At 53.6% G+C, this 20396-nt stretch overlaps 1 protein-coding gene across 3 annotated transcripts in view; it reads right to left on the bottom strand.

Moving 5' to 3' along the window:
* Window positions 1-854: 854 nt before the first annotated feature.
* Window positions 855-20396, bottom strand: part of NXN (nucleoredoxin) — a 53863-nt gene continuing 34321 nt past the window's right edge. For all 3 annotated transcript variants that reach the window (XM_072881803.1, XM_072881805.1, XM_072881804.1), the window contains exons 2-8: window positions 16114-16231; window positions 14683-14816; window positions 14163-14263; window positions 13510-13616; window positions 7391-7570; window positions 4578-4702; window positions 855-2027 (exon numbers count right to left, since the gene is read on the bottom strand). In XM_072881803.1, coding sequence (XP_072737904.1) covers window positions 1845-2027; window positions 4578-4702; window positions 7391-7570; window positions 13510-13616; window positions 14163-14263; window positions 14683-14816; window positions 16114-16231 — 948 coding nt within the window. In that variant the 3' untranslated portion in view covers window positions 855-1844. The remainder of the gene's footprint in view (window positions 2028-4577; window positions 4703-7390; window positions 7571-13509; window positions 13617-14162; window positions 14264-14682; window positions 14817-16113; window positions 16232-20396) is intronic.

Here is a 20396-nt window from a genome sequence, read left to right as displayed (position 1 = left end):
CCCGGCATGAGCCCTTAATCCTACAGGAGATACTCACTGAAAAGGCTGTTTCCTCAAAAATCTCAAGTAAAGGGGATATGAGTTAATTTAGGGTTACTTTAGGGTGGGTTGCTCACAGCCCAACGCCCAGGGAGGCACAGCAAGCCGCAGCTCCCAACGCTGCCGTCGTGCTCCTGCCCTCCCCGGCTGAGGGACTGGCGAGCTGGGCAGCGCGACTGCTCCTCGGACAGCTCGCCCGTCAGTTAATCACCGCCGAACACGAGAGCCTCTGAAATGTGCAAAACACAGGGTGGATTTATACGGTTCCTGCCTTGCCGAGCTGGCAGCTTTTCCCAGCTCCTGCCAGGGTGAGTTGCTGCAGCAGCGATAAAAGGGAGAGGCCATAATCCTGCCATCGCTGACTAACGAGCTGAAAGGGAAAAGCGGCGGCTTGCACAACACCCGCTATTCAGCACACACCGCGCACGGCGCTGGGACACCACCCTCCCGGGGATGCTGGCAGAAACCATTGCAGCCGCTGCTGCATCCAGCAAGAGCCGGGGGGGGGACCCTCGGCTGAGGGGGCTGTGAGCAAAGCCCGTGGGGTGGGTGGGTGCAGTGTGGGGCAGCGAAGCTGTGCTCCCCCGCCATGGGTGTCTCCAAACAGCTCATGGGAGTCACCATCCCCGAGTGAGGTGCAGCGAACGGCCACGGGGGGGGGACGCGCGATCCCGGCTCAGCTGCCGCAGCACGGGGAGCTGCCAGCACCGACACCTACCCCACAGGGTCTGGTTGGGGGGCTCCTACTGCCGCACGGGTCCCAGGTGGGCTCCCTCTCCCCGACGGTGGGACGCGGCAATTGGCACCTCCGAGGACAAGGTTATTATAACGGTTTTATTACAAAGTTCCAATCACCATGTACAGTTTTTACAATGTCACTTTTCAGGGGCTCGGCTGTGCTGCTTGGGTTAGGGAGGGATTTTGTTTTGTTTTGTTGGGGTTTTTTGGTTGTTTTTTTAAAGAACAGCACCATTAATGTTGGGTTTGGGACACATCTACAAAAAACAGCTCAATCAACTAACATAGAAGGGAGAGGACAATTCATACCAGAGAGAAGGGGTGAGAGGGGATGGGGAGAGCACAAGGGAGAGAAGAGAGAGGTGAGGGCAGCCCGGTGGTGGTCCTCCTCCTGGCTCAGAGAGGGAGGGAGGGAACATCCACCCATCGCAGGCGGGTGACCCCCCGACATGCACAGCCAGTGCCGCCTAAGGCTGTCGGTGCTTGGGGTGGGAGGTGGGAAACCCACCCGGAAGGGTCTCACCCCCAGGAGGAAGAGCTCGGCTGCGCCGTGGTCTTTCAGAAGTTGTCAGCAGTTAAGACTTTGTCTCGGCCTCGTCAGGGCACTCGCGTGGGAAAGGAGGACGGGCCAGGGCCAAAGGGGACAGTTTCCTTATTGCTTCCTTAAAGTCACTTAGTCAGCAGGGGTGGTAGGAAAGGAAAGAAGGGGAGAAGGAAAAGAGCCCCGAGAACCCCATCCACTGCCTGATGCATATGTTGGGAAGAACACCATGCAAAAAGATTTACCTGCTAGCTAGTGCCGTGTATAAAATAACAATACAGTAACAGTTCTGGCCTGGTTATTAGAGAATATATCACCATGAAGCACAAGCGAAGTCTCCAAACGCCAACGACTCCCTGCTGAAAGTGCATCTCAAGGAGTTTGCTTAGGAGAAGGATTCACTGCGTAAAACAAGGCACCACAAGAAGGTTGGATATTGGGTCGGGCGTGAGGACACGCTGGAGAATCCACGAGCGGCGGAAGAGAGACCTAGTTTTAAATAACGTCTGTTGGCACAGAAGCCCCCTTAGATGGGCTCGGGTTTTAGCTTGTCTGCTAGAAAGTCGCTGACAAAGGCTTCCACGATCTCGGGCGTGATCTCCTCCACATCCATCACGTACTTGGCCCGGGCCGACATGTCCAGGATGGTGAGCAGGGGCGCAGCCTCGGGCAGGTTGGTGTAATCCCGCAGGGAGTCGGTCATGTCATCCTGAAGGCCAAAACAAGAGCGAGAGAGGAGTCATCAGCAGAGCCAGGACACCAGGAGCAGTTTGCTGCTTCCACACTGTGGTCCAGCCCACAAGTATCTCCCAAGGGTTTGGGCCCTGCACCAGCACTGCAGGACCACGAGCGCAGCAGGCAACGCCCGCCTTGCTGCCTGCTCTGCCCATTGTTTGTGTCAAAACCAAACTGGGCTGATTTATCCCAGGCTGGGATGGGACCATGCACTCCTCCAACCCTTTCCATGCAGGGCACAGCTCCCAGCACCCCCAGACTGACCCACTGCCCCAGGCCACCCCGGAGTCTCTGGGGCAGGAGTGATTGCGGCATCTGCAGCTCAGGAGCTGGGGACAGGCGCTCAATGTGGGGACTCGCCAGCCCTCTGCCAGCACAGCCGCAGCCTTGCTGCTCACCGGGGCAGATGCCAAGGGGACCTGGAGCAAACCAGAAAATGGGAATGGGACAAAGGCCCGTGCTTTGACCCAACACCAAAACCCCACCAGCAGGTCTTAGTGCAAAAGCCACAGGGCCTCCTAGCAGCAAGCTGCTCACCGAGGGAGAGGGCTGCCTTCCCTTCGGCCAGGCACAAGACGGCTCTGGGCAAAAGGAATTTGTCTCTGCCAAAGCTATGTGATGCAAAAGCCAGCACTGGGGCGATTCATCTCCCGCTCCCGGCCAAGCCCACAATGTGTGGCATCCAAAACAGACTGAGCCCCTTTCCAAGGACAGTAACAGAAATCAATCGATCTGGTTAGCGGCTGGTGGCTCTGCAGCGTGTGGCAGCGGCCGGCAGGGTAACTCCTGTCGCGCCTCCCCTTCCATTGCAGGGGTTTCTGGTGCAGCCGGACCACGTGGCAGGGAAGGGCGAGCGGGGCTGGGCCCGCTGCCTCGGGGCTGGGTGCTCGGCCGCCCTCCACCCTTCCCACCTCCCAGGCCGGCTTGGAGCTCAGGTGTCGGGATGCCTCGTCCTTTATCCCACCGCCACAAAGGGACCGAAAAATTTTTAATCAATGCAAAACTGGCCCAGACGGCACCGGGAGAGGAATGGGAGGCGCCTGCTCCGGCCGTGGCCGAGCTGCTTTGTGCATGGGGGCCGGCGGAGACCTGGGGCCAGCGCTCCCGGCTATTGAGGTGACGGATGAATGGGACGTGCCGGACGCTCCCCATTCTTCGGCCCGGCCGCCGCAGGGACGTTGAGAGCTGGATGAATAGAAGCAATGTTTCAGCTACAGCCGGCAAGCGGGAGGAAAATGCTTCACAGGCTCTGGGGGAGGGGGGCAGGTCCTGGACCCTCCCAAAATAGCCTTTCCAACAAGGGGCTTATTCAGGGGTGTGGGGCTGAGCTGGGATGCTTAGAGACCCGTTATGGTGGTGGGAGCAGGAGCGCCTGCCCAGAGGGGGCCGACGGGGCTGCGGGAGGCAGCGGTGGGGGCTTGCCTGCCAGGGGGGGCCGGGGTGCGGCAGTGGGGACCCTTTTGTGCGCAGGGCGGCTCCGGAGGGCCCCGCTTGCAGCACACTGCGGCTGCGACATGAGCGTGGAGGGATGGAGCAGGCGCACGGCTGCGCAGCAGCTGCCACCTGCCCAGGCAGCGCCTATGGAGGGGAACTGCAGGCCTGGAGGGGCCTGGGAGCTTTTTCAACCCTTACACAAAACCTTCCTCGTTTTCAAGCCTGTATCAGGGCAAAGTTCCTGCACAGGGGGAAAGGGAGGCCAGAAACCCCATTTCCCGTTTTCTCCAGCAGATCCCCGACTCCAAGCACCGCAGCCTGCACACACCCCAAATACCATCCCAGCCACCAACAGCATGGCCAGCTCGGTACACACCCCTCGTTTCACAGGGGGACAGGTGAGCACTGCAGCGACATGCCCAGCTGGGCCCCAGGGCAGGGCAGAGCGGAGCTGGGATGCTCCAGCAGCGGGAGCACAGCCCCGTGCCGCCCCGCTGCCCCTGCCCACTCCCAGGGACGGTTTTGTTCGGCATCACCAGCACGGAACAGAAATAGGCCCAGTCTGCAGGATCGGGGCTGCCTCCCACAGGCACCCCTTAGGAAAGAGGCTGGAGCACCGGTCCCTGCCCTCCTCCCGGGGCGGGAAGAAAGGCAGCAGCACTCAGCAAGGAGAGCAGCCCTGGCTGGGCCAGGCTGAAACCCAAACCCCGGCTCCTCTCCCCCTGCCCAGCCAGCTTTCCTGCCCGCGCAGCCTCAGGGTTCGAGGGGGCAGCTGGCAGCTCCCTCCCACCTCCCCCAGCCCCTCTCTGCCTGTCCCCCACAGCCCCTTCGCCTACTGTCAGGCTTTTCCACCTCTGAGCAAACGCAGCTGAAGTAATATCCAGCAATTTGCCAGAAGTAATATCCAGCAATGAGTGCAGGGGACTGAGCCAGGACTTGGGTCTGGCTTTGCTGTGCAGACCCTTACTAGCTGCAGTAGCTCCGTGCCTCAGTTTACCCACCTGAAGAGTGGCAACGGTGGTACCCAACCCAGCTCAGTCCTCGTACGAAGACACAGCAGGATGCAGCCCTGTACTCTCCTCCCGCTTACCTCACCCGCCACGAAGAAGAGCAACGGTGCCTCCTCCTCTTTGGCTTTGTACTTGGCGATGATTTTTTCAGCTATGGGCTGAATCAGTTGTTTCGCTGCCTCTGACTCTCCGTCATCCTCTGAATCTGCAGGGCACAGAGTTGGAGAGACAAAACAAGAGGCAAGGCAAAAAGGAGGTTAGGATCAAACAGATGCAAACCGGCCAGGTGCCAGCAGCTCTATCCCACAGCACCACCACGCAGGAAACCAGAGCCTGGATACACAGCACAAACTTCAAAGCTGCACGGCTCTGTAGCAATTAGGGAGCAGTTGAAATGTGCTTTTCATGTGAGACAGGGAAACACGTAACAGAAGAGCAGCTCCTGCTCCCCAAATACTTCACCGCTCACTCCCTGGTGCCACTGCTGAAGCTCAGGGACAAACAAGCGCAAAAAAGCCGCTTTGCAGTTTGAGAAGCGTCGGGATGTTTTGAAGACCAAACGAACGCGCTGATCTGAGGCTGCCTGCCACCCCTGCCCGCCACCCACCATCCCTCCGCTTCGGAACGGCTGCTCAGCAGCTTTTCTGCTCAAGTCTCGGCGGCAGCAGCGCTGTGAAGGCAGCTTTGATTTGACAGAGGTAGAGTAGAAAGAGATGGCAACATCAATCAAACGCCAGCCACCACTGAAGTTCAAATACTGAGCTGAAAAGAGAAGAGACTGCGTCCTTGAGCAGCATCGAGATGAAATGATTTCAATTCGGGGACAACTTTTAGCATTAAAAAAAAAGTAAGAAGGCAGAAGAGAGGCCCCCTGGTCTCCCGGCTGCGTGCAGCTCTCGTAGTCCCTGATGTAACTGCCCGACACGACCAGTCCAGCCTCTGGCGGGGACAGGCAATGCCCGTGCCTGAAGCGCGCTCTGCCCTTGCCCCACACATCCCTGTCCTCTGCTCTGGCTTCTCCAAGCAAAGCAGGAGATGCCAGAGACAATGCATGCTGGATTTCAGGGTCTGTCCTGCATACATGACAGTGATAAATACGTAGAGTTGTGGGGTATCTGCAGGGATTGATTTTTCTACAAACAACCGCTGCTGGCAGCACTCCAGGCAGCCCTGCACACTCTGGCTAACCTAGCCCTAACCTCTCTGGGGATGGATGTAGAACGGTCGGGATTTATTCGCAACTGGCTCTTGCTAAGCCTGACTTCTCCTGGAGGTGCTGGTGCCCGCGCAGTGCAGGCACCAGTCTGCCGGGGGGGTCTCGCAGCAGGACACGGGCCAGCCAGGAGCCCCCGTCCCTGGTGCCTGCCTTGGTGCAGCACCAGCTTCATCTCCGCCCCAGCACATTGCCGGCAGATTTCACCGAGGCCGCGCATCCCCTCAAGCGCCGAGCGAGAGCCCCGGCCGCCGGCTGGATAGCACTCTCCCAGTGAGCTGTTTGCAGCAAGGTGACAGAAAAACTTTGCTCAGAGCAAGATAAAAATAACTCTTTCCAGAGGCCTGCAGCGCCGGCCCCAATCAATCATGCTTGGCGTGGCCAGCCGGTCCTCCCCGCGCAAGGAAAGTATTTTTGGCTCTGCGCTCACATCCCCTGCTGGGCTCTGCTGAATAAATAATGAGGGTCAAAAGGAAATCTGAAAGGGAAGAAGGGAAAGAGTGAGAGCCATGTTATCAGCGCTGCAGAGAAGGGTGTGCTACTCACAAAGGGCATGTGAGGAAGCGGGACACGAGCCCTGCCCTGGGCCAGGCCCCCTGCACAACCCCAGCAGGCTCCGGACAAGGGGAGCTCTTCAGCAAACCCCCACCGTGGCTCCAGAGAGCACTCAAGGGACAGATGCACTCTGAAAAGGGCGGTCGAGGCTCCCTCCCGAGATCCCAGGACCCCTTGGCTCTCTCCCCGGGATGCTGTGCACACCCTTCTGCTGCCCCCCCCGCCCTGCCGGGGCTCAGCCTGCAGCACAGCTCATCCCAGCCACGGCCCTCGCCTGATTTAACTGTCCATCACTGGCAGGAAAGTGATGAGGAACGAGCCAGCTGTACTTTGGATAAGCTCTAGGGCTGTTTCCAACCACGGTGGAGCTTCACGTGTGGGTTAGCAGTGGAAGAGGGACAAGAGCTTTAGGGAAAAGCCTGCCCTGTCCTGCAGCCAGCGCCCCACGGGGGGGAATACCCAAGGACCAGCAGAGCATGCAAGAGGCTCCTCTGACTCTCACAGCCCCGGTCCGCTCAGGGATTCAAGCCCCGAGCTGTGCTTTCCAGCACAGAGTTCCAATCTCTCCCAGAGATGCTTCCTCTGCCTCCTCCGGAATGTCACGTGTGCTTGAAGTCCCTGCTCCAGAAAGGCCTTTCCCATCTCCACCACCGCTGGCTGTGACAGTGTATTTCTCGTACTCCCCAACACCTCATCAGCATTCCTCTCCACAGCCGCTGCCGAACCATCTTTGATACAACAGTTCCTCTCCACTGCAAATTGCTGCTCCATTGCATCCCTCGGGTGGCTGGGCTGGAGCTGCGGGAGACCCGCAGGCACAGGCAGGCTCTGGCAAACCCTGGTGAGCTGCAGCAGCCCGTTTCTCTGGCACAGGCAAGGCTCCAGATCTGCTAGCCCCCTTGAATCCCTCAAGGGGACTCCACGGGGACCTCTGTCTCCCCACAGCCTCTCCAGACACTGTATCATTGCTCCTCATGGTGGAAATGGGCTGATGCCCCTTCCCATGGATGCTGTCACCACCGGAGGCAGGTTCTCAGCCCCGTGGCCAGCTCCAGCCGAGCTGGCAGGTAGCCCAGCCCCCTTCCCAAGCACAGGCTCTGCTTTCAAAGCAGCGATGCTCCATACCTACAAAGAGAACGAGGCAGGGGCCCTCATTCAGCTGCACGGCGTTGGAGTCCGTCAGCTCCAGCACAGGCTTGGGATGCCAGGGGAACTCGCGGCATTCGATGTCATTCAGCACCTCCACCCGCCCCTGCCGCGTGATCACGTCTCCCTTGGAGTCCAGGACGATGAGAGTCGGGATGCCTGTGATGGAAGAAAAACAGGGGGCATCAGCCAAAGCGCAAACCGGCCAGCAACAGGGCGTTGGGGAAAAAGGCCTTTTCCTATCTCCTCCAGCTCTGGCAGGAGCCCAGCGAGCATGCTGCCTCTCCACAGCTTATGCACAGTGTGGGAATCGAGGTCCCTGCATTCTGTTTCCGTCCTAGCAGAGCACTGTAATTCAGCAGCCAGAGCAGGAAGCTGGGAGACAGGCTCTGGCATTGCCTGCCCTTCCCTGCCCGAGTGCAGGCAGGGGTCACCGCTGTCTGATGCTGATGCTCCTGAATGCAAACCCCACCACACAGGAACTCTCCTTGCAAAGTGCCAGACAGATGTGCCTCCTGCGTGCGAGGAGGAGCAGCGCTGCCCCACAGGCACTATTGCCCCAGTGCTGAGACGTGGCTGCTGCTGGAAGAGCCCAGTCCCCGGTTCAAAGGAACACATGCAAACCTTTTTGCAGGGCGGACCGCAGACAACGGCAGCCAGGAAGCAGGGTGTGTTCCTTCCCAGAAGGAACACCATATATTTTGCAGCCGTGAACTCCTCCGTGAATCCCCACACCCCTCCTCAGCGCTAACTGCCCAGCCATTTCCAGAGCACAGCGATGCATCCCACAAGTCGTGAACATTACTACCTGGTCTGGATGCTGTTTTGCACCACCTGAGCCCAGCAAGGCAGGCACCCGACACTGCTGGTGGAGGAAAGGCCCCTAGACCAGCACTAACGACGGTAATTTAGTGCTCAGGGCCATGGATGCCCCCAGGAATACCCAAAAGAGAGTGCACGACGCCTCTGCAAGTGAAGACGGAGTGGGATCATACACACTAACGCCAGCAGACTTTGTCACATGGCTAAACCGCATGCAATGCTTGCAAACGAACCTGGCATCCACCTTGCTTGGCTGCTACCCTCGCAAAAGGGAGGCAAACGTGCTTGCAGCAGAGATTTAGCCAAAGTCACCTATTCAAGCCCGGCTGGGTCGGCAGTGAGGCAGGGTGGACACCAGCTGGTGATCATCCCATCTGATAAGGCACCCACAAGACTCTCCGGCCACAAAACGGTCATGGGAGAGTCAACAGAAGCGGCTTGTGTTGGTGACTTCATCTGAAAGCACATCATCCCTCTCTCATCAAGGAGACAAAGAAACATCCCACAAGGAAGGAAGAGGGGAGATTTTGGGATCAGGCCCCAGGAGATGGGTCAAGTGACCAGTGTTAGTGCCAGGTGCTGTTGTCTGCTTCTCACCACCCGGGCTTCAATCCATTTGCTATCCAGCATCTCCTCTTTCACCCAGCAACATCATCTGAATAACAACTGGCAAATTAAGGCAATTCAAATCCTCCTGCCCTCATGCAAAGGTTCATTTTAAAGCTCATTTGTTAGAAATACCTCGCAGAGCCATTCTCTGAGTGGGGGTGGGGACCCAGCGTGCTTGCCCCGCCAGACTCCTGGCACTGCGCTCTCACGCTTGTACAACAATGGGTTACTCACAAGCTCTCTGAATTCTAGGCATTTCTCTAGGAAATACACGGCTGTCTGTCTGTCCCACGCCTGCCTGCAGGTCTGGGCGAGCGGCCGCATTCCCCTCATTCCAGCCCAGCAGCGCTGCTCACATTCCTGCCGGTGCGCCGGGGCTGCACGCGCCGGGCTGGTGCAGAAAAGCAGCAGCGCAGGAACAAGCCCTATGGCTGGGCTTGCAAATCCTAAAGGTATGCCAAGAAAACCATTCTGTATCACAAAAAGGCTTATTCATTACCTGCTGGTATTCAAAATATCTCTAGGGCAGGGACGGGTTAAACAGACTGGAAGGAATTGGGAAATCTCACTCTGGCCCTACCCTGCAAGGCACAAACTACTACTGACGCCAGGAGAAGCACATGGTGATCAGCATCCCACATGATTCGGATCCTTATCCATTTATGATTCCCAACCCTGTCCCAAATGCCTGCTTTTTTGTCCTCCCCAGACCTGCATCATACGTGAAGGACAGGCTAGAAACATGGGGTCAGGTCAGTACCCCCACTGCCAGTCAGCCTGAACAATGCAGCATACCAAGGCAGAGATTTCAAATGAGCTTTGCTGATCTGGGAAAATTAAGGGCCCAATTTAGACACAGATCATTGTGAGTGTGATCCCACAGCCATCAGGGCTTTCCTTCACTATTCAAAGCATTCAGACTTTATCTGATTTGCGTATGCGGACACACACACCCCAAAGCACCCAGCCACTAAAACCTCCAACTGCAAATACAAAACTCAGTCAGAAAACAAAGAGTCTTTAAGATAATTCATCCTGGGTTTAGCATGTTTAGGAAATATAAGTAACGCATCGGAAAACTTAGGGCTGGGTTTTCAGTCTGTTAGCAGGTGCGTGACATGCGCTGGGTCAATCCCTGCACCTTTTACCTGGCATCAGAGGTTTCTCACCAGCCACGAAGCTCTGGTTTCCTTTTCGGGCCTGCCTGGTGAAGTCTGAGGCTGCTGCGACCCATCTGCCCCGCTCCCATGGCTGCCCCTCGGTCCGAGCACCACTGCCTTGCCTCGTCTCCTCAGCTCCTTCCTGCGCGCCCCTGGCCGGGTCCCGAGGGTTAGGGCATGGTCTTACTGGGCTGACGGTGGCATCCCGTAGAATCAGCCTTGTCTTCCCAGGCGAACCTTGTTACTGCTCCCCTGGCAAACGTCCTCTTTGCACGGGACGCAGACCAGCAGGACCAGAGGAACCACCCTTAACCTTATTCACACCTGCTAACCCCAATAATTCCTTCCCCCGGTCCCCCCCTCCCTGCTCATCCCAGGCACTATTTGTTATTTTAGTGCCTTTTGGGGGCTTTGGTAATTGCCATGAGTCATAACACCAGAATTTACTTATCAAGAAGAATCACAGATCAGACACTCTGCAATGAATATTGTATAAGCTTGGATGAGAATTAGCATAGACGGGCTCAGTTTGATTTTATGCATTAGAAAATGGATTCAGTTCCCATGGGGCTAGCATTTTATGAAAACACAGGGGCCAAATGATTTGTTACCGAACCTGGCAATACATTTACTTACTTATATATTAAAACCCATATCTGACATGGAAATCAAATCTGCATTAAGTCTGTTGGGTGAGGAATCAAAATTGACGCCAAGCAAACGCTCAGAATACACCAACCACAGGACGGGTGGTGCGTTTTGTTGCTGTTTTTTCACCTTTTCAGAAGAAAGCTCCAGAAACCCGGTATGAGAAATCTCCTGTAACAGTGACTTCCAGGCTGCTGCCACCAGCCGGGCTGCAAGAGTGACTTGTGGGTGTCTGGGCTAAAGCATGGAAACAAGTTTTTGGAAGTTCCCCCAAGGGACTGCAAATCCCAAACTGCCACCACGTAGTCCACAGGGAATATTCAGGAGCCCAAAAGCTTTCATAAGATACTCAACAAAAAGGGGCAATTCCCACCTGAGCATAACATTTATTTCTGCCCCCCATCCCATTGGAAGGAGAGCTAACGTCAGGGGATTTCACCTAAGGCAGGACCATGCAGACTGGGAGCAGCATGCAAAACGGAGAATTATTTCTAAGCAGCCATAACACAAGACATGACTCTCTCTCAAGATAGTGCTGCACCCAGAAGCAATTTAATATAGGTGGGTACGGTACAGCCCACTGACTGCACATGGGTTATGAATAGAGGCATTCAAGTAAACCCAAATAAAGGCCAATAACTCAACTTACATCTTACACTGAGTTTTTGAATGCTGTAGGGGCCAACACAGGACTAAAACAACAAGAGATTTGACTCTCTTGCTACTTTCCACCACTCAGGAACTTAAAGCAGTTGGGGAAGACAAGCTTCTTCTGTTGTTTCAGCTCCTGGCCTTACAAAAACCAGCAGAAAAAACACCCTGCACGCACGCTGCACTCACAACCCAAGGCACCACCAGGATGGTAACCCGGACACTGAACGGGCTACACGCTCTTGCTGGTGCATAGGTGCAGTTCCGAAGGGAGCATCCAGAGATGCAGTTACAGAGGGCTTCAAAGACGCTTGGCAGCAGGCCTTTGGGGAAAGGCAGATCAGATTACATGGATCCAATTTTTCATTGAGGTGGGATAACCACCGGTGGCAATGAACTGAGCCCACGACATCTAGCTCTGTTTGCAGAAAGCTTTCTCTACAGCCGGTGCAGCAGCCTGCTGCGAAAGCCTGACTGCAAACACGCAGGCGCCTGCTGCGCTCACGCGAAGCAGCCCCGAAGTCATCGGGGAGGATTCCAAGTTGCTGCCTGCGCAGGGGTCAACAACAACTCACAGCCCCTGGGGAGCAGCGCAAGGGTTCACCTTCAGCCCTCTCCCTCATCTTCCAGTGCCCTGGCATCCACCCCGGACCGTGGTGGGGAAACATGAGCCCAGCCCAGCCTTGCAAAGCCTGTGCAGCACCCAGGTGGAAAGGGAGGTGGGACGGCAATGATGCTTCCCATGCAGGCTGCAAATTAGCCTGCCTCCATATTTCAATGCCACTTTGTAGGATCGCTGTTCATCCTTGTGGAGAGGTTCCCACTTCACAGGAAAACCATGACAGATAAGCAGTTTGGGTTTGCACTCAAACATGCCCAAATCCCAGGGTCAGCATCCCTGGGAGAGCAGCTGAAATGCAGGGGTAATATGGGAGCTTCCCTGGCAGAGGAAGGGGGTCAGGGTGCAGGGAAACAGCAAATATTTACATTTTCAGGTCAGCACACAATGAAGAGAGACATTTAAGGAGGCAGTGGCTGGAGTTAGAGGGAAAGCTGTTGTCACCGTTTCCCTGGCTACAGCATGCCTGGTGCTGAAGTATCCACGTCTGGACACCTTATTTACAGAAAGTCCCAGTGAAACTGGCAGCAATCCTGCAGTGCTCAGCCGAAACCAGAGAGGTCTGTGAGCGGGCTGGGGAAAAGACAGATGAATTTGGAAAGCTCTTGCCTCATGGGAAGATAATTAAGCAGCAAACTGATGGCTATTTAAAGCAGGCGAATAGTTATTCTTGGTTTAAGGTCAGGGAACAGAGCTGAGCGATGGCACCTGAGCTCACCCCAGAAGATGTGTTCGGAGAGGACCCCAAGGAGGGATTATTTCTCCTGCCAATCTCCCCAGGCCCTCAGCCACCTTTGGCAACACTCCTCCTCCCCTGCAGATTGCATTAACCCTCTGCCAGCCTGTGCCCACCTCACCGATGCCACATGGAAATAGGTAAGAAACAGGAACATTGCAGCAAGACCCTTTAACCACAGGGAGAAACTATACGTACGTACATAAGACCTCCTTGCAAGCTAGTCACTTTGCATGTCTCTATGCTGCAGTTTGTCCCCTGCAGGAACAAGGTGCCAGTCCCCAGGAGGGCTGCTGCAAGCTTTTATTGTCTTCGGGATGCTTTGAAGCCACCCAGACAGACAGAGCCTCTCCCCTGCCCCTCTGAGCAGCCGGGGCTGCTGGAATTCTGGCACTGGCACGTACAGTAAAGGCGAAGCCATGGTTTACATCAAACACACGCTCTTCTGTAATTCATGTCACTAACATAAACCAGATGCCATCTTCCTCAGCCTCTGCAGAGAACGATGGCCTGCCTTTGCGTTACATAAAACAGCAAGAAAATGAAATTTAAACATTCAAGAAAAAGCAAAATAAATAAATCAGTAATTAGGCAAAAAACATCCAAGCCAAAAACAGCTTCCAAGTTTCCAGGAAGAATTAGGTTGTTTATGGAAGTCCTGTTTCAACTAACAGCCTGCCTGGCAGGTGGTAGGAATGTGAGTTTGTGGAGAGCAGAAACATGAAGCGGCTCTGCCTGGGGCACTGTGCTTTGCTTTGCTGTTTTCTTGTTTTAGTTAAACAAGAGGAGACCTTACAAATACTCAACAAAAGAAGCAGAAAGGAGAGCTGTGCATCAGTGCGGCCTTTCCTACCTTGTATGCCATAGAGTCGATTCAGACGCGACCGTCTGGCCTCGTCAGCGTACGGCACAGCTACCCAGGGCATCTCGCTGAAATACTGCTTGAAGGAGTCCTCTGACCTGTGCAAGGAGAACAGGGCATGGGATCCAGCATACAGCCCCTCCACCTGCCAGGCTCTTTTGTCTTCTCATTAAAAACCTGGCCTGCAAAGCCCTTTATCTCTTCTACCAAAGCCCACTGGTAGGGCTACTGGCAGACACAACCCGGGGAGAACTAGACCAAATTTAAAGCCCCCAGTCCCTCAAGAAGGGGTTCGCAGTGCATTTTTTCCCCAATAAAATATTTCAAACTCTCCGGGGCATCTGAATGTCAATCCATGGTGACAGCAGTAGCTCAAGCATCCCTCAGACCCATGAGCCACAAAGCGAAATACAGAGCTGCTCCACGGACAGAGCCTGCTCTCAGCCCATCGTTGCATTTGCTAACTCCCCTTTGCACTTCGCCACTGGGCAGAGAGCAAAGGACGCAAGCAGCCTTTCTGATACCAGAGGCAACCTGCTCTACCCCAAATCAAATTTCCTCCTCAAATCAAACCAGCAATGCTCATAGCTTCCCAGCCTGGGGGCAGCCAGCTCTGCCTGCACAGAGTGTTAGCACTTCCTTACCTGTCTGCACTAACAAAGAGTATCTCAAACTTCTGGCCCGCCTCCTTGATTTTCCGGTAGGACTCCACCAGGACCCTTGTGAGGCTTCGGCATGGCGGGCACTGCAAAACACAACACAAGCATAAGGATATCGTCTCCTCCACAGGGCCAGACCCACACCAGCATGTCCAGGTGACCTAGTGACCACGAAAAGACAGATGTGACCTCATCTTTGCTGGAGTGCTGGGCAGCAGCCCTGAACGTGGCTGGGGCTTATGGCCCATAAGTTGCCAACACAACCTCTTCCATTTTTAAAATCTGACCACTCTTCCCCTTCTGAAGGGCCAGCTGAGGATGACAGGCCATTGCAATGCTGCGGCTTCTTCCAGAATGACCAGAGCATCTTAACTGCTTCAACACCAACCAGCCAGAGGTCTTTACTCTCCCACAGAGCTCTTGCTGCAGCAAGAGCTGCAGGGGGATCCCCAGAGCACCCTCCCTGAGCTCATTCTAATTGCTCTGCAAAGCGCCTACTACTCACCCAGTGCGCGGAGAAATAGACCCCAACATGCGAGCCCTCCAGGGCGTTGCTGTCTAGCGTCTGGCCATTGTTCCTTAGCAGAGGCCCAGCAACAACTTCACTGAAGGGTTTTGGCCCCCAAGGGAACTCCAGACCTGGAGAGGTGGCGGGATGAGGGTGGAAAGAAGACACAAAACAGCAAGATGCACATGCAGCATTTACAGTTTCAAAAAGTTCCACCAAAAAAATCATCCCACCTTCTGCAAAGATGTGGGGGAGCTGGGGAAGCCAAGCTCTGCACCGGAGCCAGGGCCACCTCTTTCTCACAGGGAGGCTGCACCCTCGCTCGAGTCGCAGCGCCTACGGCTTGACAAAGCCTGTTCGGGTTTTGTGCCTGGTGAGGCATCTTTTCCTTATCAACAGCATTTGTTTTAACAACAGAGGGCAAGGTGGTATGTGCTCAGGAATGCAGTATATTTGCCTTATACTGATACTAACCATGTATTTTTATATATATACACATATATTTATTTATTAATAAAACCTTTTTTATATATATGTAAAAGATTGTTTATATATATTATAAAAAAACCTATACATAAACTAAACTTAGACTAACCCTCTGCATCCTAAAGCAAGCATGTGTGCGTACACACAAACACATGCTCTAAATCATCTGCTGCCAGCTCCCGGAGCAGTCAATCTATGCATTCAGCCAGAGAGGAGGAAACATCACAGATGGCTCAGGCCACAACGTGTACTTGCTGCACAGTTCCTGCCACCTGAATTAAAGACTCAGTCTTTACTGCGCTCAGTATCTACTGCATGAAGATGGGTCGGTAATACGTGTGCACGGACAGCCAACAGTTGAATGACGGGTCTGCAGAGTCTATGAGTAAGGGCACATGCTTTGCTCACTTTGTTTTTTGCAAATTGGAAGAAGATGGATTTAACATCAACCCCCAGTACAATAAACCTCAGAAACGGAGAACGGTAGCATTTTTCTGCTGCATTTGTAAATAACAGGGAATTAATTTATCCTAACAGAGTGTGATGTCAGTGATAAAGTCCCACTCAGTATTTGGGAAGGATTCTGCTCCCAAGGTATGGCAAGTCTGGGCCCTCGGTCTGTCTGTCCATGTGCCTCCATCAGAGCAAAATCCAAACTTAATGTTTCAGTTAGTCTAACTTTTTCCTCATTAGCACTTCAGACAAAAGTCCTGGAGGGGAAATCTTTGTTATTCTCAACAAGCAAAACCAAAACACAAGATCTGGCAGGAACGATGCAGAAAATTTTATGCTGAAAATAATACAGTGCCTTGATTAGTTAAGTATGACAATAGTTGTTTCCCTTTTTTTCCCCCCACCCCTCTAAGGCAATTAAAAATGAACTGAAATGAAAAGGCAGCTGTGTGCCTGTGTTTCTATGGCACACGGGACTCCAGGTCTCACCTTCTGGGTCATCTCGGATTACCAGGAGGCCGTTCCTGCAAACCACCTTCCCAGTAGAGGCATCGATAAATATCAGGGAAGGAATGTTGGAGACTCTGTACTTGTTCCACAGCTTCAGCTATAAGAGATGGGGAGGGGAGAGGAGAAAGGTAAACTTGGCAGCGTGAAGAGGAAGATTTTGAGGTGTTAGCATCTTTCAGACCAGAGGTCAGAGCTAAGCACGGAAACAGAGCTGGTGCTTCAGCAACGCATATGAAGGCATGTGAAGGCATCTCCCCAGAGCTGTGATAAAGTCAGAGCTGCACCTCCAGCACCCGCAGAGACACGATCTGTCAAACACCATCCCCTCGGTACCGCAGGTGACACCAGCGTTTGTCTCATGCCTGTTGTGGGCTTGCCCATGAGCGCACATAAAGCCTCATCCTCCTGCTGTATTTGCCTCTTTGCAAGTAAAATGGGGATAATATTTACCATACTTTGAGGTCTTTGTTTAGAAGACATGGTAAGCACAAATACTTTTAATGCCACTGCTCTGAAGCAATTTGTAATACTTCCCTGGCTGCTTCCTCCCCTCCCATTTTAATGTTCATTAAACAAACCAGCAACCCCTGCCAAGAGACAGCCACGCTGAAAACAAGGCTGACACACAGAAACACAATTCTTCTGTAACTGGGGCTTCCCGGGTTTGTTCCCAGGAGCTGAATAACTGGTTTGACATCAGCCTGGGGGCTGCGTAGCCCAGCTCACCTATCCCGCACTGCCAGCCTTGCAGCGGTCCCCACCGGCTACGGACAGAAGCCATGCAGGCTGCAACGGCCACCTTTTGGGCATCCCGGTCTAAGTGTTGCTGTCTGCTGGTCACTACATTTTGCAGCGAGCTCAGCTCTGCACAACACCGGTGACTGAGTGCTCTGGGTGTCACACGGTCCTGGGTTGACATTTCTCAGCATATGCTTCTGGCACAGGAAAATTTGAAGCTTAACCCATGTACAGAAGCTTGCCGGGATGGGGAGGAACGAGACGATGACAGCTGCTGGCACGGCCCAGACTGCAGGTGTGGGCTGGCTGCGGCCAGAGGAGCTGGTCTCCCCGCCATGCATGGAGGAACTGCTGCGATCACCACGTTTACTTACATTTCTCCAAACATTTCAACCTAAACAGCCCAGCAGTGAATTATCAAACTCTTAAACAAAAGCCAAACCATAGCCGAGAGCCAGAGGGGAAGGAAATGAATCACCACCTTCCCCTAAGCTCTGCTCTGCAAAGCGCCTCAGGCTCCGGGTGTTTACAACTCCATCGGGTCTGGAGAATAAAACCCAGCAATGGGAGAAAGGCAGGAGGGGACCGAAAATCCCACCCAGCACCAGTGCGGGTTCGAGCACGAGAGCCAGAGAAACCCCACACAACATGCTGCTGCTTCCACCGGTATCTCACATGGAAACTGGACTCAGATGCTTTCCCAGAGAAAGAGGCCACAACTCTATGGATCACCGTCCCTGATTTCTGAATACAGGCAATCCCTTTTCCCGAGATGGGAATGATCTGGGGACCAGGCAAACGAGGGCAGGAAAGGGACGCAACATTCAAGCAGAGCAAACCGGATCCCTCGGTTTGCTCACTAGAGATCTCCCTGGGGGAGAAAGTCACATCTGCATTCAGGTTTTAATGGCACTGTATTAAATATTTCTTCCAACACCTTTTTACAAAAGATACACCTGAATGAGTGACATGAGCAAGCCTGCTTGCAATGGCATGTTAGCAAAACCCTTTTGGGTCTGAAGGAAAGCATTAACATTGATCTAGGAAGACTTTATTAACCTCCATCTACTAGGACCCAGAGAAAGGCAACGCTTTGTGTTCTGCCCACCAGCCTTCGATCTCCAATAGACATATTTCTTGGGACAAGCAGGCTCATTGATAATGCTGATTCACAAACCAAATGGCCTTGGGCATGAAAAAGGAAAAAGAAATCATACTAGATGCAAACCAGCCCCCTCACAATGAGTGTGTACAAACCACAGAAGGTAAAATCCACTTCTGTGAAGTTTAAAGGGTGGGGAAAAGCTCTTTATAAGGATCACAGGCATTTAAGAGGGTGTTGCAAACAATGAGGAAATTACAACTAGCAATTGGATCCTTCTCCTTAAATAGTTCCTTACATTACACTTCATTTTGCCAAGCCCTTTGTATATGGGCAGCACTCCCCTTGGGGCACTACGGCGGGTCGTGGCAGTTTTGCTTGGCTGGGGAAGCGGCAGGGTCTGCACTCCAGAGCCAAGAGGCTGCATCAGCTCACTGTGCTCAGAGGGATGGGGCTGGGACACCTCAGATAAGGGGTAAGACCAAACCAAACCCGCTCTCGCTGGCAGCACTGGAGCAAGCGGTGTATGGCTGGCTCCAAGCAGTCTACGGGGTCCAGCAGCTGGCAGCTCTTGCCAACAACTAGCCCTGGGTCTTCTCAGGACGTGTATGCCATCAGGCCCCACTGGGCCCAAACTGCCTTTGCAGAGACTAGTCTTGGCTGCCCAGACGTCTGTGGTACGGGTAATCTGCAATCCAGATACTGTGTCCCCATGAAATGGAGGGTTGCCACTTCTAACTCATCATTGAGGGTCCACAGGAGAATGCCTCAAGCAAGGCTGAAGCTAGGTGTGTGTCGAAAGGATCAAAGAGCATCAAAAAAGGTCAGTGTGACATCTGCTGCTGCTGGGGGAGCATGTCCATCACCAGGCTCTGAGACTTGAACCCAATGAACATCATGTCACACTCAGTCACACCTTCGGCAAATGAGAAAAAGCAACCAGAATGGCCAGGTTTAACCTTGCATCTTTGCAAAAGCTGCAAGCATCATGCAGCTCCCAGACACCACTACCCAGCCACCCCAGGTCACGCCAAACGTTCAGAGCTTCATAGTAAGCGCTGCTCGGCGTCTATGTGCAACATATGTGCTGCCTGGGTTATCGTTGAAACCCATCATACAACACGGATGAACAAACACGACAATTGCACGTAAGAAGACTGGAACTGGGTTGCCATTTTAAGCCTGGTTATAAAAGGCTTGAATTGCAAATTAATGGTCTCGACTCACTAAATATATTAATTTCACTGTCTGTATCAGAAAGTACATGAACGTGCTGTTTAAAGCGGGAGCAGTTTGGTTTGATGATTCTCTGTGCGCTAGGAAAGCTGATGGGGAATGAGAAATGCATGCGCTACAGGACGAGTGCCAGGCTCTAGCACTGTTCCCACCGCCCTGGCCCCTTCAGCCAGGCTTGGCTTTCCAAAGCCTGTCAGACACTTCTGAAGGAAGCCTGATGGCTCCTTTTACTGCAGGTCTGACCTAAAAGAGCAGAACCTTGATAGGAAATAGGTCTGGTTCATTTTAGCTGGGCTTTTTGGATAAGATGGTTCACTATGGGATTCCCACACCACACCACTATTTCACAGCTGAACTGCAGCTTCCAGCAAAGACATCTGATCTCCACCTAAAGCCTCTGAACACCAGGATGACCTAACCTGTTTTGTGGCAAACTATTGCACCGTATAATTTTTCTCAGGGTAAAATGCCGAGGCTTTGCACGCATGCAGACTCTGGAAAGGAGATGAGCTCCTCCTTGGTCTTGCTCAGCATAAACCTGCTTGTTGTGGTCCATGCAGGAAGGGGAGCCCAGGAGAAAAAAGGCATCCCTCGTACAAGTACCTGCCCAACCGCGCACCTCGCAAAGGATCCTGTGTCGGGCTGGGCGTGGGATGCGGAAAGCAGATTACAACTTGCTCTGAAACCACAGGATGATGGGATGATAGCTCAGGCAGCAGGGCAGAGTGCTGCCTCAGCAACTTTTAAAAGCTGTTTTTCCTGCCGTGAAGAGGATGACATAGAAATAACATAGTCCACACTCTGAGGATTTGATCATCCATTTAAAGAGGGGATCTCTGCTCTGCTTCCCAACAGCTGTTGCAAATCTGTGGGATTGAGCCAAAGCTAACACAGATGTGGAAATAATCCATGGACTATTCAGCCCGAAAGCAGCTGATCCTCTCAGAGCGCCCTTCGCTCCTGGTTCAGGCTGGACGCCTGCTAAACTCAATACTCACCCCAAGACGCCCGCTGGAGAAGGACCGAGGAAATACACCCCCTTGCAAGATGCCATACAGGCTGATCAGCTTCACGGAAACCTCTCTGGCTCCTGTGCAGGTGGTTAAGTACAGCAGGCCAGTGGAAAAAACGGAGTCACCAGATTCCTCTGGTAACCTTATCCCTACGCAAAGCATCACCACGCTGT

The sequence above is a fragment of the Ciconia boyciana genome, chromosome 17 (assembly GCF_034638445.1).
Source record: "Ciconia boyciana chromosome 17, ASM3463844v1, whole genome shotgun sequence".
In the NCBI taxonomy this organism is placed as follows: Eukaryota; Metazoa; Chordata; class Aves; order Ciconiiformes; family Ciconiidae; genus Ciconia; species Ciconia boyciana.
The sequence above is the reverse complement of the archived record's forward strand: the minus strand, read 5'-3'. Positions and strand labels throughout refer to the sequence as shown.